Source organism: Nilaparvata lugens, chromosome 6 (genome assembly GCF_014356525.2).
Source record: "Nilaparvata lugens isolate BPH chromosome 6, ASM1435652v1, whole genome shotgun sequence".
In the NCBI taxonomy this organism is placed as follows: Eukaryota; Metazoa; Arthropoda; class Insecta; order Hemiptera; family Delphacidae; genus Nilaparvata; species Nilaparvata lugens.
This window is the reverse complement of record NC_052509.1, coordinates 50,804,667-50,824,191: the sequence shown is the minus strand read 5'-3', so window position 1 is coordinate 50,824,191 and position 19,525 is coordinate 50,804,667. Positions and strand designations below refer to the sequence as shown.

At 34.0% G+C, this 19,525-nt stretch overlaps 2 protein-coding genes across 2 annotated transcripts; one reads left to right on the top strand and one right to left on the bottom strand.

Moving 5' to 3' along the window:
• Positions 1-13: 13 nt before the first annotated feature.
• Positions 14-7,013, bottom strand: LOC111056556 (S-adenosylmethionine mitochondrial carrier protein). The gene is made up of 6 exons (XM_022343930.2): positions 6,211-7,013; positions 5,587-5,743; positions 4,538-4,647; positions 1,918-2,188; positions 528-666; positions 14-298 (listed from the first exon to the last, which is right to left on the bottom strand). Exons 1-6 carry the CDS (start codon positions 6,280-6,282, stop codon positions 187-189), a joined length of 861 nt encoding a protein of 286 aa, XP_022199622.1. The 5' UTR covers positions 6,283-7,013; the 3' UTR covers positions 14-186.
• Positions 7,014-7,358: 345 nt separating this feature from the next.
• LOC111056565 (protein RFT1 homolog) lies at positions 7,359-18,821 on the top strand. Its single transcript, XM_039431110.1, has 7 exons — positions 7,359-7,552; positions 10,834-11,023; positions 11,720-11,971; positions 13,190-13,450; positions 16,233-16,483; positions 17,911-18,039; positions 18,597-18,821. The coding sequence occupies exons 1-7, from the start codon at positions 7,425-7,427 to the stop codon at positions 18,724-18,726; spliced, it is 1,341 nt and encodes a 446-aa protein (XP_039287044.1). The 5' UTR covers positions 7,359-7,424; the 3' UTR covers positions 18,727-18,821.
• Positions 18,822-19,525: the final 704 nt, after the last annotated feature.

Sequence of the window (19,525 nt, the reverse complement as noted above, 5' to 3'; positions counted from 1 at the left end):
TGACAATACAGAATACAAAATACAACATTTTAATCTTTAATAACAAAACTTTGTTACAAAACAAGCAATCAAATTGCTTAGCTACAAAATAGTCTCTCAACTGTGCAAAACAAACCATTAACTTGGTAATGACTAGAAACTACCAACATTTGTGACTTTGAAATACTACGCATTGTTCATGGAATGTCACTCCAACTTGATACTGTCAATTAACCGCGCTGTTTTTTCATAAACACCGAAAAAAATGCCTCCGCCTAAAAATATCAAAACTGTTCGAGGCGTGAATCCAGCGAATAATCTGCAATCAAAAAATCGAATAAATCAATTAGTACAATGATTAAATTGATCAAAATAGATGTTTGGAAACAGCAGGAGTTTGCTGGGAGACTTTGATTGAGATGAAAAATATTGATTCTAAAGAAATAATTTGAATTGTGACATAGGTCTATTGAACATTTTTCTCATATTTTATAGAGATACAGTACTAAAAAAGTATTAAAGTATGGTGTAAAAATGTTAATTCTTACCCTCTAAATCCTGAAGTTTTGTATAATTCCTTGATCACTCCAGTAATGGTCAATGACTCTTTTTTCGAATAACTGTCTGCTAGCATTATTCTAGTCTTGGCGACATCCAATGGCGTGGTAGCAGCACCAGCTATCCCTCCTAAAAATCAAACAATTTCATAATACTATTGTTGTATAAGGTCATAGAACAGTATAATCAATACGAAATGCAATTAATGACATCAAGAGATAATTTTTTAGACTCACTTTTATGGCAAATCCGAGAATTTTGTAGTTAAAAAGCAATTAAATTTAAATACATAATATATTAATTTCATAGATAGATTTAAAAAATGAACTAAGATTAATAGTATCGAGTGAATAAAACTTTTATATAATAAGTAGAAAAAACTTCCTTTCGAAAGTAGTAGATTTGAGTTGATTGCCATCAAATTTACAATGAAGAAAAGTTTACGGCCAAGCCAAAAAACGCGTTCTTCAGGCGTTTCCAGACTCTCTTCCAGACCAGTCAAAAATGAACCAAGATTAATAGTTTAGAGCAAATAAAACTTTTATATAATTAGTAGAGAAAACTTCCATCCGAAAATAGTAGATTTGAGTGACTGCCATCAAATTGACAATAAAGAAACATTTACGGCGTTTTAAGACGAGTCAGCTGGACAGGAAGCTCTCTGATTGGCTGGTTGTCAGCTGACTCCCGAACACAAACCCAATCAGCCAATCGGAGAGCTTCTTGCCCTTCTGACTCGTATGAAAAAACTCCTTATGTGGTCTCGCCCTTAGGGTTTGGACATAAGGATCTGCGATACTTAGTGTGTGATCACACTGGATGCGTATATGTGCAAGTGCACGCTTGGGTTACGCATGACCAAGCTTGCAGATGAGAAACAAAACCTAGAAATAGGAACACTGAACGCGTGCACTTGCTGGTGCGTTCAGTCACTACCTCCGTAAACAAAGCCATAGTGCATGACAGGAGGTTGATGGTAACGTCAGCACAGGTAGGACTCCTATACCAATAAAAACACTTCTAGCTGATATAGATCAGCTGGAATCAACAAATGTTTATTGGTTGAGGAGCCCTACCTGTGCTGACGTCACCAGAATACACTACAGCTTTGTTTACGGAGGTAGTAGTGGTTCAGTGTGACATGCAAGTCATAACGTGTTTCAAAGACTTTTCAATTTTTTTCGGTTCATGCATGATTTGACTAGCACTACACATTCAATGTGATCACACCCTTAAGACTATATAAAAAAATAGATACCTAAGTCTGTTCTAATCGCAGTTTGTTGTCTGTGTGCCCAAGACCATAAGTAAGTGAATTGAGAATATCATTTATCAATCTTAAGTAAGTTATAATTAAGGAATCATTTATCTGCTGCTTACCAGCCAAAGCTCCACACAGAGCCACTTCAGCAGACGAAATCTCAGAGCCTTTCGATATCCTCAGCTGTGTTTTGAGCGCCTCCCAAACCGGGAATTGTATGGCAGAGAAGGGTACATCTCTAACCACCGTGCTGCCGAATCCTCTATAGAGACCTCGCAGGCCTTCTCGTTTGATCGCTTTTCTCAGTATTTTGATGGGATGACCAGCATCTTCAATTGCTTGACGCCTTTGTTTCACGATCTCCATCGGTACTTTGATCGTACATGCTACCTACAAAATATATATTATCTTACAACGGGTGACCCAGAATAACGGCATTTTTTAAAAACGCCATAAAACAAAAGTGGGAAGGGCAAAAATGATTTTATTAAACCAATGTAAAGTTCAAGACTTGCCATTTCAGAATTAATAATAACATCTATCACTTTTTGACAATTACTTCATTTAAATGGCTTCCTCCTGAACGAATACATTGTTCAAATCTGTGTTGACGATTCCTCATTGATCGCTGCAATATCTCATCTGGGATATTGCGGATTTCATTTTGAATTGTTTTAATTTTTAATTAGTTTAATTAACTGCACGGCAGTTAATGGCAACTGTACGAGTGAATATTGTTTGGTAACCGTGTAATCTCACGATTAGGTTGCGTTTCCTGGTCCATGGATCTGTCGACCTGCGATTTTCTGTTTGTGGAGCTATCTCAAATCAAACGTTTTCACAACTTGACCAATAACTGTGGTTGAATCATAACAGACAACTCAGAATAAAATTAACAATATCCCAGTTGAAATGTTGCAGCAATCGTTCAGGAATCCCAACACAGATTTAAGGAGTGTATTCATGCAGGAGGAAGCCATCTTAATGAAGTAATTGTCAAAAAAGTGATAGATGTTATTAATAATTCGCAAATGACAGTCTTGAACTTTACATTCGTTTTAAATAAAATCATTTTTGCCCTTCCCACTTTTGTTTTATGGCGTTTTTAAAAGTTCCCGTTATTCTGGGTCACCCGTTATATAGCTATTTCCATTAATAGTTTGATGATCGAACATGCTACTATTTTTTTTATTTTAATTATTTAGATATAAATATGTGGAAGCAAACTAGTGAACCTCCAAATAATTGATAAATAGCATTACTCAGAATTTTAGATTTCATTGTGCAAAGGAAACACGTTGGAGGACTGGTGTTGCTTCAATGAGGAATGGGTTATTAAAGAGGAGAGGTTCTAAAAGAAGTTCTATAAACTGGTGAAGGAACATTATTTGATTCATGTTATTACTTAAGGGAATCGATATGATAATTCATAAAGAATTATATTTCACTAGTAACTAATTTGACTTGAAAATAATTTATGATGTTTCTTAAATGACTTTTCAATTTAATTCATGGAAGATATAAATTAAGATAAAATTCACTTCAATTATTTTTCTAATAATTGCAGAACAGAGAAGAAACTCCTATTACTCGGCAACTAAGCTACATTATACAATGCAGGTTAGCAGTAATATTAAGAAACAAAAAGAGTAGAAAAGATTATTAATGTATTATCAAGGTAATACTGTACTTTATTAAATTAAAATTGGAAAAGATTAGAAGGACAGCACTGTATAGAAAGTATCTCACTGCAAGACCATACTATTCAGTGACGGAATTCATTGAAGACCAAAAATACCACCATCTAAGGCTAGGCACACAACAGTTAGTCAAGACAAGACACGTTTAGTCACAATACTTCACATAGTTGCTTATGAAAACATGTCTAATTGCAATGACTAATCGGTGTGTGTTGCTTCATAAGCAACTATGCAAAGTATTGTGACTAAACGTGTCTTGTCTTGTCTTGACTAACTGGCGTGTGCCTACCCTAAGAGGATAGCAGTGTAATTTACACTATCTGCCTACCTCTCTACTTAACTATTGACGACCCTGATTATGAGATCGACAGAAAACAGAACAATTCTCCGATCCTAGGACCATGGTGAAGATATCGGAAGTAAGCAAGTAAGGGCACTAAAGTGAAATCTACTTCAAACTGTAATAACTTGTTGAAACGAAAACATTGATATTATTAATGAGATAAATGAGTCACACTAAGCAGTGATGAGATGGCTGTGATACGGTACTACTCATGATACATTCGATTATCGTTTTCTGGTAGAGTTTTTGTTTTGTAATTTGCAAAATCGAATTCCCTCCAAATTAGACACTTTAGAAAGAGAAGACAATAATTGCTCTTTAATAAGAGATAAGTTTACCTGTATCCTTATTTTTATTAGTTGAACGATTAAACCATTCACTAATTGGACATTTTCATTGAAGAAAAATTAGTAGTTTGTCTATTACAGTTCATGTGTACTGTATTCTTGCAATAGTATGACCCGGTGCCACAAAAGCCTGTTAAATTTTAATTATGATTAAATTTAACGAGACCAATCACATAAGGTTTTTCTGAGAAGATGGCTCCTCTGATTGGTTCTCATGGCATCTAATTGTGATTAAAATTTGACTTTTGTACAACCGGGTGTATAATTCAAAATGATTATTTCGGTGAATCACCCATATTACAATTTATATAAATTAAAATTGAAATGAGATAATTTGTAGTTATCTTACCACTTCACTGATGGATGCACAGACAACATGGGAGGCAGGAGCCAATACTTGTGGTATAACAGGGTACAATGTGTCTTTTATCAAGTTGTAAGACACGAAAAAAGCTCCAGCTGCAATAGAAGACATTTTTCATCAGTAATATTATAACTACTTCTATATTGTAATCCTTCAGAATATTGAATTACTCCCGTGTTACTTATTTAAAATTCGAGGGTACTTCTGGCCGGCAGTAGCGTAGCCAGAATTTGTAATGGGGGTGGGGGAGGGATGTTGTTCAAAATGTGGCCCCCTTTAGACCGTAACTAGTGACGTTTCCAAAATAAATTTGCCAGAGGTTAGTATGGTGGGGGGGGGGTTAAGCGACAGATTTTGCTTCTGTTAGCAATTTAGGTAATTGAATTGTTTTTTATTTTAACTTTGTTTTCTTTGTTCTTTATAGACTTTTAGATTACATATTGACGAGACGGTTTCTTTAAATACTGTATATCAGAAATGAGATTTTTATTGCTGGTAGCCAATTGGAAACCAGTTGAATGAGTTTAATATTTCTAACATTCAGAAAAACAGAAAACAATAAAACTTATTTGGGGTCATTTTTACAAAGGGCAATTTAGATGTTGGATTTTCTTTATTGCGGATTATGCCACATGAGCTTTTTGCTTGTTCGTGAATAATGGGAAGTGCGAGGGTGATTTCATGAGATGACCAAACGTCCATGCCTATTCGATGGGATTCGGCGGGATTCGAAACCGCGATCAGGAAGCATTAGCAGGCTGAATGTGGCAACGCGTTAGTGACTCGGTTATCCTGCCTGGCCACTTTTTTGGGCTCATGGGGGGGGGGTTGCAACCCGGAAACCCACCCCCTTCCCTACTTCTCTGCTGGCCGGCTAATATCAGAGCAAATATTTATTCATAAATTGGCAATAATCCGAAGATATAATTTATTGTAAAACTGTAATCCCTTTTGGAAAATAATCTGATTTATTGCCAATTCATAATACTAAAAATAGGGTATAAATATGTTTATATTTAGCGATATAAACATACCGCTAGGAGCTGATCCAACCACAACAGGCCCAAGGCCTTTGTAGATTCCCTTGAAACCTCCAGATTTCCAAAATCCAAACTGGCTTTGCAATCTGGTTTTTACTGTATCTAATGGAAAAAGTGTGACATCTACTACAAGACCGGCCGCAGCTCCTGCCTGCAATATAAAAAATGAAGAAAATAATGTACATAAAAATAAATAACTGAGTTGATACCTGCATTCTATTATGAAAAAAATATCTTTATAATTCAAATTAGAGTTTTTCTAGGAATAGAGATGAAATCTACTTGTACTTATTTTAGATGCAACATGAAAAAACTACTAATAAATTGGATGAAAAACAATATTCCATTGAATAGGAATTTTTCTGTGTTATCTTGTAAGTTTATAATATTATTAAAGCGGAATTGATATTAATAGAATTAGGAAATAGGTCAGCACATTCTTATCAAGTGCAAAACCTTGAACTTAAGATGATAAAATAAGAACAAGTCCAATTCTTTCCGGTGATCTGAAAATGTACAATATTCAAGATACGGTACCTAGTTTACTTTTGTAATAATTTCAATTTATGGAGATAAATTAATTATATTTAAAAATGAGAAATGTAGAGGAATACTTACCAGTAGCGAAGTAGACAAGATCTTTGAGTCGGTGTGTTTCGAAATGTCAATTTTGTCATCTGCGTCCATCATAACTAAAATGATGTTTACCTAGAATTTCTAAAATCTGAACTTTCATAATCTTGACAATGAATATTTTTAATGAACATTAAACAAACTATACACTAGACAAAAGAAAAACAAACTTTTATTCTGTTGCAGAGTAGTTCTGAATCGGTTTACAAAACCTTTTTTTTAGAAATGACATTTTATAGCTTGATAGCAACATAACTTGAATGAATTATCCTGAACATTATGCTATCAAATAATGAAATTTAATTGTATAAATGGTTATATTATTTGGGTGATAATATTTCAAGCACGTGTTTAGTAAATCAAAATCGTTGCAATACTGTAGCGACAGACCATTTTTAGGTTAGTAATGTAAAGTTGCAGACGACAGAAAGACTAATCAGATGTTCAATCAGCTGAGAAAGCAAAATACGCTTTTGGTTCTTGGTTGGTGTGATTTGAGATTTTTGTGATTTGTGTTGTGTGTTCAAATGTTCGTGTGTAGAAATTGTGTGTGAGCGTGAATTTAACAGTAATTAGTGTAAAATTTATCTTTTAAATACAATCTTCGTCAAACTAGTATGGAAATAAAATATCTTACACAAGAACAGTTTTAATTTTTCCACTTCATTGGAATTTAATTGTGATAAAGTGTATAGGTTATATTTTGAAATTTTCGTGTTATCAAATTTTTTACAATGGATAGAAACTTCAAGAAAAGTAGCATTCAAAATGCATCGTTCAGTATATTACTACAGGTGAGATAATAAATACTGCCATTTGAACAAAGCAAGCAAAAGCTTCCCAAGTTTTTTTGGAAAGTGTATTAAACTTCTACAAATATAAAATTTTCAACCTAACAATGTAGCAATTTAATCAAGAATACAAGGAATGTAATGCCTTGATTTTACTATCTATGATGCCTATTATTATTTGATCCTGTAAGATCAATAAAATCTGTCTTCAAAGATCATCAATACAATTATTGAATCCTCGTATACTATTGTTGAAACTTTTAAATCTATCTACTTTATCATGTCATGTTATGCCCCAATTCTATGGGTGTTTTAGACGCGCTGAATTTATTTTAGTTGTGACTTCAATCATACAGTATTTATTTATTTAATTTAATCAGACAGATCACTGAAGACGTTATAGCTGTTATGAATGTTCGCCTTCTTCTATTGGAATCAACTATTTTATTTCTCAGTCGAGAAGCATTTAGGAGAGCATGTCTTTCCAAAACTGTCAATCATAACTGGACACAAGTCATTAATCTTCTGTGGCTCACGTAAGTTTCAAACTAGGGTTGTAATAACTTTTTCAATGATTAAAGAGTTATAGAAAACAAAACAACGAACCGGTAAAGAGCCACCGTAGCAATAGATTTCGTAGATTTTTATCACTATTTGAAGTAGCCCAATTGGCTATATAGACTCTTTTTTGTTTTTGGTTGTGAGTTTTCCTTCCGAGAAAGTTCTACCTGGCCTGAATATATAATTCAAGCCTTCAATGCTGTAATGATAAGTATAAGGTGTTGAGTCAGTTTCATGTGTTTCAGGAGAGCAAAAACAAAATTAAAAAAATTCTGTATAAAATTTATGAATCATTATTGAAAGTATTGGAACGCTAATCGATGCTCTACATATTCTTCACATGTTTACTGTGTCCATAATAGTTTCTCTCATATTGACATTTTTATACAGGTGTAAACAAAAATGTGTACGACTTGAACCCTTTATCAAAGTACATTAGGACTTAACCTTTTTTATCTGATTTGAGCTGACTCGAAGGGGATAAGTTGACTGTATCATTTATATCAATACCTATTCTTTTCTTGAAAGTATAAGTTGACTGTATCATTTATATCAATACCTATTTCTTTTCTTGAAAGTTAAAGTTGACTTTTATCATTTTTACCAATACCTATTAGATTTAATTCCACATTTTAAAGGTTATGAGTTGACTTGTATCATTTATATCAAACATGAATGACTTTTTCTGAGGTGTATCCATTTCACCATGAGAATAACTCAAAACAATACCACATGGACTTGAATCCTTTACATAAAAAAGAGCAAATTTTTCTGAATAAGAACATGTAGAAAAGTCAAAATCGATATTTTGTGACTTCCCTTTTTACTTATCAGTAAGCCCCATTATGGGCCTTACGACTATCATACTTCAGCTGGGACCGATGATGTAACTTGCCCACCATTCAACACGTATTACTTCTATCACCCTTCAATAACCTTAGACGAAGAAATTTAAATTTTAATCCACAAAACATAACTTCTTCCAATTATACTTTGAATCCGATGTAATCCGACATGTGGGGGATCAGCCCACGATCTCTTTGTAATTCATGCTACACCCCCAATCTGGAGGAACAGGGTCGTTTGTGTAGAGTTGCCGTCTCCTAGGCACTTGCTTTCACCGCAGCTTTCAGAGTGTGACCTAACCTGGATTGATTCGGGTATTCCCTAGGCTCTCCGCCGTTGGGATTTCTCCTCATCCGCCTTTGAGGCCGTTGACTGATTTGCTAGTTTTGGTCCGCCCCGGATATTTAATTTCACCGGTACCGCCCATATCTTGGAGGTTGTTCCCCTATCCGCTACCTAGGGAGGCGCCTGATGGAGAGCTAGCAACCCCTCACGGGTGAAAATATAATATAAAGTAAAAATCTTGAGTTATTATTGAATTTCTTGCGAATACTTGGTAGAATTAGGTATTCTATAATACTTATATACAAATCCACTGTAATTCTGAAATAATTATTGCAAGTATTCTCATAAATATAATCACTTGAGAGAGTCAAAATCACGACTTTGAACAAATACAAATTTATGCTCGTAATATTTTATACAAATTGTCAAACTCACTCCCCTTCTTTAATTAGTGAATTTCATCACAAACAAGTTGATATTTCAAAACTAATTTTTACGATTTTAGCATTAAAAGTTTGTTGTAAACAAATCTGTAATAATTGGATTATTGATAGGAGGGCTTAGGCTAGGCGCACACCTGTTAGTCAAGACAAGATAAGACACGTTTGGTCACAATACTTCACATAGTTGCTTATGACGCAACTCTCACTGATTAGTCATTGCAATTAGACATGTCTTCATAAGCAACTATGTGAAGTATTGTGACTAAACGTGACTAGTCTTGTCTTGACTAACCGGTGTACGCCCAGCCTTAGTATATCCGCCTAAATGAAATGTAGGAAAGTTTACATGACATTTAAAATGTATCATAATTTATTATAAAATCGGATAAATCACTGTTCACATTTCAAATTGTATACACCTAATAATATTTTATGTGTAATTTTTGATATTGTTTCACATGTCATGTTTTAGCTGTAAATAGATTTTAAATTTAAATTGAAATTGTGACATGTTGTCGACAATTTGCCATTTTGTAAGATAAATAGTTATTTTGACAAGTTTTGAGAAGTCATTCAGACTTACTCTGAACAAGCTCAGTGCTTTTTTGGTTTACCGCAATGCAGAAATTTCAGTCGTTTATTTGGCAGAAGTCCATTTAAATCACCTTCTCTGACTGCTACTACTTTCTACTTTCATCATTCATTTCCCTCTCAATTTTTTAATTGTTCTTCAGAAAATGTCATTCATTTCGAGAATTTTCTTTTCCTGGAACATTATTTCTGTTATTTTGAAAAGATTTGTATAATTATTTATCCATAAATACAAAACAAATTGAAATTAAGCAAAAATTTGGATGAACAACGAAAATAGATTCAATTTATTCGAAATAAGTATGCTTATTGTATTGAGTTTTCAGAACCATATTGAATAATAATTGTTAATGAATAATTTGAAGATAAGCATTTTAAATTTGTGTATTTATACTAAGTAAGATAACAGATACTTTCACAGTATTGTCACACAATTTACTAATTATTGTGAAGAAACTTGTGTGTTCATGGGTTTGGAAAATGTTCAAATCGTGCTTTTTTGTCTACCGAGTTTCTTTTGTAAGAATATTAATGCATTTTATTCGTCTTTGAAGTGGAAACATAGTAATAAAATTGTTAATGTTGAATTTTTCAATGTTCTATCACTATTGATTAGTTCCGGTATTAGCTCATAATCATCACAATCTGAACTCATCTCTTGTCTCATAATCTTGATAGATATACTTTACCTATCATTTATGCTAATTGCGCCACGCCTGCATAAATATTCCTTGATATTATTTGCAGATGGTAAGATTTTTCACGAAATTAGTTTGGAATTTTGTTTGAAATTATTATACTATTTCTCCGTTTTGTAGTTTATCTAACTTGCCGAGCTCTTCCAAGTCTGAGTTCAAAGTTATGAATAAAACTCATCTGTTAAGTAAGAGTTGAATAGAAAAGCTTTTGTAATTTTTTGTTGTTCATGTTTGCTATCTTCAGACTTCTATAACTTTATATCCAAAGATACTAAGATACTCTTATCCCCTATATTTCATCAATTCAGTTGTATGTATCGCCAATCATCTTGTTTACTCTCATCAATTGAAATCCTACTAAATAATTGATCATTAATTAATTGTTTTTTCCAGAGTGCCATTATGCTGCATTTTGAGCGCAATATTTGGCTGGATATGGCTAACTGTTCTGGAGATACCAGATCCGGCTATTACCAGACACTACACAATCGGTGTGTGGACTATAATTATCAGTTGTATCTTGGAAATGCTGATAGAACCTCTGGATCTTGTTTCGCAGGCATTCCTCTTTGTTAAACTGAGGGTAAGTTGTTTTCATATTTTTTTTATTAAAATATTGAATTATTTATCAAATATTGTTTCTACTTGATATTGTTCTGAGGTAGCCTAGTGGGTACTGAGTATTATATACGTATGAATCGCCAATCATCATGTTTACTCTCATTTGCTGAAATCAATCCCCCTCTCATTTTCATTTTTTCATCATTTTTTGTGGAACATGTTTGTTGCACAAAAAAATATTATTTGGTGAACGAAATTATTCGTTCACCAAACGCAACGTGTTTTGTGAAAGAATAATTTCAAAGAATTTGTAGCCTGCAAGATCTTCTGATCTGACTCCCCCCGATTTCTTTTTATGGGGTGCGGCAAAACAAACAGTGTATTGCAACAGACCACACACGATTGACGAACTTAAAGCCGCAATAACGGCATACATTAGCGAAATCACTGTTTGCAAACAAAATGAAACGAGTGCAATGCTGTATTGATGTCAACGGAGGTCATTTCAATCACCTTTTATAAACAATGTAATCATGTATTAAGGTATGGTTTAAAAAAGTTATTAAGGTATTGAATAATTTTTTTTTGAAATGCTTAGTCATTTCTTTATACATATTTTCATTTTTCCCTAGTCACAATTCCACTGCACAGCGACTTTCCGAACGCACTGTATTTTTTGTGTGTTTTGAATATTGGTTCTTTTTGATATTGTTTGAAGGTGGTGCTGGATACAATACACGTACTGTTGCGTACGTGCATCTTCATATCAATAGTGGTGCTGTGGCCTGAGGGAGCTGTGGTTGCATTTTCTGTCGCTCAAATATCGACTGTCATCGTCCACATTGCCGGCTTCCTAATTTACTTCTCTCATTACATTAATGAGCGCAATAATAGCAAGGAGGACGATGCAAAAAGTGACTTTCCTTTCACCAGTATGACTCAGTTTTTGCCACAAATTCCCGAAGGACAGGTAAGTTAGTCATGTTTTCATTCTTTAGAAAATCTTTAGAATGGTTGATAGAACTGGAAAGGATTTCTGTTAATCAACTTATTCTAAATCTACACGCAATTGATTCATCGCAATATCGCAGTAGTCCAGGTCCTTTCACATTGTAGATACTGAGACAATGTTAAATGATTATTATTATTATTATAGTTCGTTCGTGCGTGTCAGGTGATTCTATATGCCAATATTTGAATAGTGATCCACTGTTTTAACCAGATTTGTCATTGAAAATGAAATTGTCATGTATTGTGCATGCCGGAGCAAGACAGCATTTCGAGAGGTAGTCATATGATTGCATATTACCACAGTTGCAGTGCGGGTCATCAATCTGCCTCCAGGTTGTGCAGTTAAACTTTAGTATTTAATATCTTCAATGTTGGCGCAGCTCCATATAACTTCAAGATCAATGTGAATAGACTCAATTTCTTTGAACTCCAATCCTTTTGGATATTGTTGGATAATTGTTGATTCTTGGAAACGTGATAGTATTGTGTTACAGTAATTCAATTACCAATTATTTTCAACAGTCCCATGTTCAGTGTCTATGATTTTTAATGGTTATCAATTGGAAATGAAAAATTATAGATTTTTTATCCATTCCGAACTGCGATGTATTACCACACTTTTTTAATGTTATACAACGACATGCAGTCAGTTAGTGACTGCAAGTCGTTGTATAAAACATTAAAATAGTGAGTTAATTATAAATTTTTCCAGCAATCTATTAGGCTATATTATTAATATAAAATATCAACTGTGTATTATTCAATGTAAAAATTTATTAATAAATCAATCAATATTTCACAATACAGCACATCTGACCAATGATTCTCATTGCAAAAAATTAACCATAAAAATTAGGAAGAGGAACAGTTTTGGAGTGAATTCTGTTGTTTTTTTAAATAAATTATTGATTTGATTCGATTGTACCTTTTTGTGAATAAATGAATGAAATACAATAAATGAACCACAAAAATTAATAATAATTATTATTATTTATTATACCACAAAAATTGATTTTATTGTGTTTTTGTGAATTAAATACAATAAATGAACCATAATCATTAATTTTATTTGTGTTTTTTTAATAAAGAATAAATGAACAATACAATGAATGATTTGATTGTGTTTTTGTGAATAAACGATTGAAATACAAGTTGGCATATTGTTTGTGGTGTTCAGGCAGTTGTCGACTGGAATCTGTGCATCCTGACATGGACGTTCATGAAGCAAGGCGTGATGAAACAGGTGCTGACAGAGGGCGAGAGGTACATCATGACTCTGTTCTCAGTGCTCACATTCTCCGAGCAGGGTGTGTTCGACATTGTCAACAACCTGGGTTCACTGGCTGCTCGACTTCTGTTCAGACCCATAGAGGACAACGCCTACTTCTATTTCTCGCAGCGCGTTCACCGGGATACGCCCTTGCCGGAGCAAAGTTTGGTGAGTTCGGAACCCACTTAAAAACTGTTGGTTCATTCATAAGATGTTAATAATAATATCGAGTGACCTGGCTGGCTCAGGTCTGATGTCCAAGTTATAGATCGCAACTGAACAATTTCAGTGCCTTTGTCATGACCTAGCAACAGCTTTGTAATAGTGTGATATTGAGAGGGTAGTATTGTAGTTTTTTTGTGTATCTTATATTATTTTTCAGGTTTTTGAACTGGAATAAACTTTGATTTTTACTGTATGTTGAACCCTGCGTTTTAGTCTGAGAATTGACTCTGTCTTGTTTGAATTTGTCAACTTGTTGCTTAGTTGTCTAAATTAAAGCAATTTTCGTGCATTTTTCAAATGCAGTTTCAATTTCTTGTCGAAAAAGCTACTGTATTTGGGAATTGTACGACCATTGACCTTTTTGCAGCTTTGGCTTTTCCACTGGAAGTTATGCTCAACGCTCGTGGAGGGGGAATAATTTTCAGTGAAAATGCCTCAGTTCGAATTGAGACGTAACTGGGAAAACATGTAACGGTGTGCGAGCCTCGGTCCTCTGATCGGGCCCATTTCCCATTCAGAGGGACAAATTGTTAAGTTTCCAGTTATCAGTAATTTTTATCTAGTTGAATAGGAAACCAAATTTTATAGAGTTAGTAGGAGTAGAATCAGGAAATTATTTGTGCGTGTGAGTTCAAATATAGTGAGTTTTATTAAAGCGTATGTGAGTGTTTCTGAAGAGTCCAAGTTTGAATATTGTTAAAATGGTGAGTGCCGAACTTTTATTGTTTTTCTTACTAAGCTCAAAATTTAATTTCATAGAATGACCGAGGCCCAAATTTAAATGCAGCAAGTTAGCAGGTTCCCAAAATGTATAGATTAAAAATTGAGTATGTCTTCTTGACCTGAATCGATTGCTGAATAACTTTGTTCTGTTTGAAAATTTGACATGTTACCTGACTTTTATTAATTCGTTCTACCTATTTAGACTTCAATAAACCTGAAGTTGAATTTTATTAGTATTTTTCATTGAAGTTCCTGGCTCGTAGTTGCTAGTTGCTAAAATAGGTGACAATTGGATAATGATGATAATCTGTGCATTTGAATGAACGAATCCACTAAAAGCTCCCAACCAATCAAGGATTCAACTAGAGATTTGATAGCATAATTTTGGTAAATATTATAGAAGAGAAGAAACAACCCCCCTCCGTTTACAGCTTTTTAGGCAGCCGGGACCGACGGTTTAATGTGTCCATCCGAAACACGAGAGTGGCCCGAAAATAATATCTTTCCCGGGCTGGGATTCAAACCCGGGCCTCTGGATTATTTTCGCAGTCCACTCAACTGCGTCCACTCCATAAGATGTTAATAAAACCGTACGGTCTAATGGTAGGGAGCGTTACAAACTTCGGTCTGCTTGCACAGTCTTGTTAGTGGATTAGAATCCCTCCTATGGCATGGATGTTTGATCATTTCATCAATACACCAACGCTTTTCCATCACTCACTCACATGGATAAATGTGGCATCATACGCAATAAAAAAATATAATTTTGTGTTACAAATTCGCTGTCCATACTGCGTTCCAAAGCTTCACACTTAAAGTGTGTACAGATATACGCGCCTCCAACCCGCTCCGCGCACGCTCCGCCCTCGGTCCGCCATTGCTCCACAATCGCTCCGCCCTCGCACCGATCATGAACGTTTTGGGAGATGTTAGCTCTTCTCGCGTTCCACTCTTGCTCGCAATCTGCTCGAGTGACGTTCGATTGCGGAGCAGAGCAAAACATGGCAAACCCAAGCACAAGCCTATTAGCACTCATGTAGGATTCGTTCTCACGAAAACCAGATAAAAATAATTATGAAGGAGGTCCATCAATTACTTAAGATTAGTGTTCATCCGACCATCAAATAGAAATAGATGAAAAAATAGAAAATCTCTTTTTTAATTCATCTCTTTTCTGATTGATTTATGGAGACTCAAATTTAGTATTTGATAGCTATGGGCTAAAAGTATGGGCTGGGGATTATTATTTCAAAATTTACATGCATGAAATAAAAGTGAATAATGGTAAAACCGACAGAAATTGAAGGGTGTAAACGCTTTGGTGAACCACTCAGAATGATTCAAGTAGCTGGTTCAAAAATCCTGATTGCTTCTTGTTGCATAGCTCTAGCACCATCTTCTTTTTACACTAATATGTTTAGGCTACATGACGATATGATCGCAATTATTATGTGTTAAGTACCTAGTTTAAACTAAAAGCTGATCAATCTTTGTTCAAATCGAGATGTTGCGTGCCTGAGACAGTTTCGAAAATTGTTTACGAATACGTCCCATAGACCCGATTTCACCAAAAACTAAAACTAGGGTTGAGCGGTAGTTGGATCTAGTCTTATGATTTTAATTTGGTTGCATAAAATATATGTTTTGTTGATTTAGAATCAACTTTCGCTCAAACCTAGTTTTAGTTTTCGTGAAATCGGGCCTAAAGGCAGAGACACACGAGGCGTTCTTTCAGACTAGTCTGTACGGAACGACAGGACAGGAAGCTCTCCGATTGGCTCTTGGGGCAGAGACATACGAGGAGTTTTTTCAAACTAGTCGGCATTACAGGACAGTACAGGAAGCACTCCGATTGGCTGATCGGGTTGATGTATCGAGAATCAGTCAATTGGAGAGCTTTCTGTACTGTCGTGCCGACTCGTCTGAAAGAACACCTCGTGTGTCTCTGCCTGAAGACAGTTTCAAAAATGTAAATCTAAAAGTGTGTATCGTATGTTTTCAGGCGCAAATAACAGAAGCATCAACTGTTCTGAGACAGCTGCTTCGAACGGTGGCGAGTATAGGTCTGGTGATCCTGGTGTTTGGCCAGGCTTACGCCCGACTGGCTCTGCTGCTATATGGTGGCAGCAGGCTGGCCACTGGTCTGGCTCCATGGCTGTTGCGCGCGCACTCTATGGCCATTCTATTCATTGCCGTCAATGGCACCACCGAGGGGTACTCGCTCGCCACTATGGATGCTAGTCAGTTGAATAGGTCAGCATTCATGTGAATATATTTCAAAATGATATACAGTAACATTGAAATGGCTTACATTTTTTTAATAGTGCAATGGCCACTATGGACTTGAATAGATCATGTGAATACTTTTTTCCAAGCACATTTACTGGCCACTATGGACGCTAGTCACATAGGTCATGTGAATACTTTTTTGCCAAGCACATTTAAAATAATACAGTACGGAGAAATAACAGCGATATTGTCAATTCCACATAACTCTGGGAAAAATAAAGGCAGTCATTCTATTCTAATGTATCTTTACATGATTGTGAATAAAGATGATTTCGATTCAATTCAATTAAACATATTTAAATTAGACTAATTTGTGATTCAATACAATTTTTTTTTTTTAGTAAAATCAATGTGCCTTGTAGAAGAATCAAACAGATTAACAAAATACTTGATAATATTCAAATATCCTATTATATTAAGCAAGCAATTTCTGTATATATTTTTATATTTGGATATTTATATTTATTTATGGTTATTTATGTCCAACGGATCTCAAAAACGGCTCTAACGATTTTCACGAAATTTGAAACAAAGTAGGTTTATGATATAAAAATTCGATTGCACTAGGTCTCATCCCTGGGAAAACTCGCTGAACGACATTAAAAGGATAATTCATCCTTTGAAAAACAGCTGAGAATTTCGTCGTCTGTGGATAATAAAAAAGTGAGTGAGATGCACTCGGTATGTGGAAAATCAAAATATCTCATCCCCGAAATTTATAAGCAATTGTGTTCTGTTTATCAATAAATAAAAATAACGAGCGAAGCTCGGTGCCCCGATATTGATTTTTTTTATAATTTTGAAATGAATAAATGTGAATTCCATGTGTTATCATCAGAATGTGCGTTATGGTTGCATTGTAAAATAGAAAATATTGACTGTAGAATAGATAAAAATCGTTAAATGATAGATAAAAATGCAACAACAGATTCAAAATATTTATCGAGCTCCTATAAATCGAGATTTTTGCTGATGTTGCGTGAATAACTGAATCTATTCAAGACTTGACCGTATTGATATCTATTTCATGTAATGGTGAGAGGTGTTACGGAGTACTGATTCAGGAGGGTTCCAAATTCTTAATTTTGAATTGATCATTCAGAATATTCTGCTAGAAAATGTGATTTCTCAAGTTTGAAGGTGGTTGATTTGTTTCTTTAATTAATTTACCGGTATTTTCCATCGTTGGAGGTTGTGAAGAATGAAAGAAGTCTCAAGATAAAATGTTTTTTCTCTTCGTGTTCAAAAATGCACCCTATCTACAGGAATCTGCATTGAAAAGATTTGAAACATACTCACATGGAATATCTTGTAAAACTAGTTTCGATTAATAACTTTGGACTAGAATCTTTGTGGCGATTTCTTATTAGAATGACTTTGATGTGTTGCAGGTTTAACAAATGGATGGTGATATTATCGATAGGATTTCTGTTTGTATCATGGCTGCTCACTACGCTTTTTGGTAGCTTGGGCTTCATTCTTGCCAATTGTTGTAATATGGCTGCTAGGATAACACACAGGTAAATAATATTCCGCATAACATTAGATAAATACTTGCATAATAATTTGGCATAAACGAATGTTTTTAGACTGTTTTCTTAGCTGGCCAGTATTTTACAAGAGCTGGTGTGATATAAATATCCTCAAATACTGTTCTTTCTTGTCCAGGAACCAAAATTTTACTGTTAGATTTTCCTGTTTTCGACATTTATTTATTTATTGGATAGAGTAAACAATACAGTAGTCGAAAAAGGAAAAACAGGCTATTGCCCAAAACTTCTTCAATTTCCTAATTTTGTCTTAAATTGTCCAAATTTAAAATATTGCTAGATTCTCATTAATTTAGACAACTGACTTTGACAACTGTCAAAGTAGTTTTTTAAAATAGTGATCTTTTTTAGTAAGTAGTAAAGTTCCATTGAGAATTTTCTTAAATTCACATGAATTTAAACAACTGTCAAAGTAGTTTTCAAAAATAGTGATCTTTTTCTAGTAAGTAGTAAAGTTCCATTTTCGTAAGTACCGTACAACTGGAAACCACTACATTGATTTTTATATGAAATATTCTCTGTTTCAGTATTATATTCATCAAAAAACAGTATGAAAAGACTTATTTTAATCCTCTGGCAGGATTGATCCCAGGAAAACGATTTCTGTCTACATTAGTATTTTCGTTTATTGTCACTATATCATCGGAGGTAAGCTAATAATTCCAATCTTATATTTCTCTCATGTTCTGAGGATGAGTTTCAAGAATCTATTGTTCTGTTCTTTTGCACTAAGTATTTCAATAACATAATCTAAATAAAGATTTTAAACCTATAAATAGTCTAAAAATATGAGGATCTGAACAAAGAATGATAGGAAAGTTAAGTTGTACAAATTTTTAAAGTATTGAAAAATTATGTTTTCTTAAATGCTTTATTAGAGATAAAATACAGATATATTGCGTTTGCTATATGATATAGAATCATGGAAGATAACACATAGTCCCACTTAAAATAATGAATTATTGGTTTTTATAATATAAAAATAGATATAGAATATTGATTTATAATAATTCTGGAGCTATTTTCTATAAAACAAGCTATTTACAAAAGAAATGAATTGCAACCAATATTATTTACATTATGTGGCATACTATAACTTGAATTGCATAAATATAAATTGATTTTTTGGAAGTACTCAATCTTAATTTCTCTTCGTAATTACTTTGATTGTGGAACGTATTTTCTACTAACTCGAATTCACTGCTTAATATGATATTGTTTGAAGCACTAGAAGTTAAGCCTACATTGAGATCTAATCACTTTAAATTCTGATTTCTATGATTTTTTAGTAAATTCAAATGTTCAAGTAGACTCTTGTAGACAGTAGGCCTATTCGTGCCATATATCTTATAAAGTGCTAAAAATTTATATTTTCAAATAAAATTTGTTTATCCAATCCAGAATCTAGTTAGGCTAAGATTATCAACATTTTTCTAGTAACTACGGTATTGCAAAT

Excerpts from the sequence above, each read along its gene's own strand:
- LOC111056556 (XM_022343930.2), bottom strand. The coding sequence starts at position 6,282 with ATGATGGACGCAGATGACAAAATTGACATTTCGAAACACACCGACTCA. Across the intron at positions 2,189-4,537 it reads GTGCATCCATCAGTGAAGTG|GTAGCATGTACGATCAAAGT; the intron begins GTAAGATAACTA and ends TATATTTTGTAG. Across the intron at positions 667-1,917 it reads TCTGTGTGGAGCTTTGGCTG|GAGGGATAGCTGGTGCTGCT; the intron begins GTAAGCAGCAGA and ends TTTGATTTTTAG.
- LOC111056565 (XM_039431110.1), top strand. The coding sequence starts at position 7,425 with ATGAATGTTCGCCTTCTTCTATTGGAATCAACTATTTTATTTCTCAGT. Across the intron at positions 7,553-10,833 it reads ATTAATCTTCTGTGGCTCAC|AGTGCCATTATGCTGCATTT; the intron begins GTAAGTTTCAAA and ends TGTTTTTTCCAG. Across the intron at positions 11,024-11,719 it reads TCCTCTTTGTTAAACTGAGG|GTGGTGCTGGATACAATACA; the intron begins GTAAGTTGTTTT and ends TATTGTTTGAAG.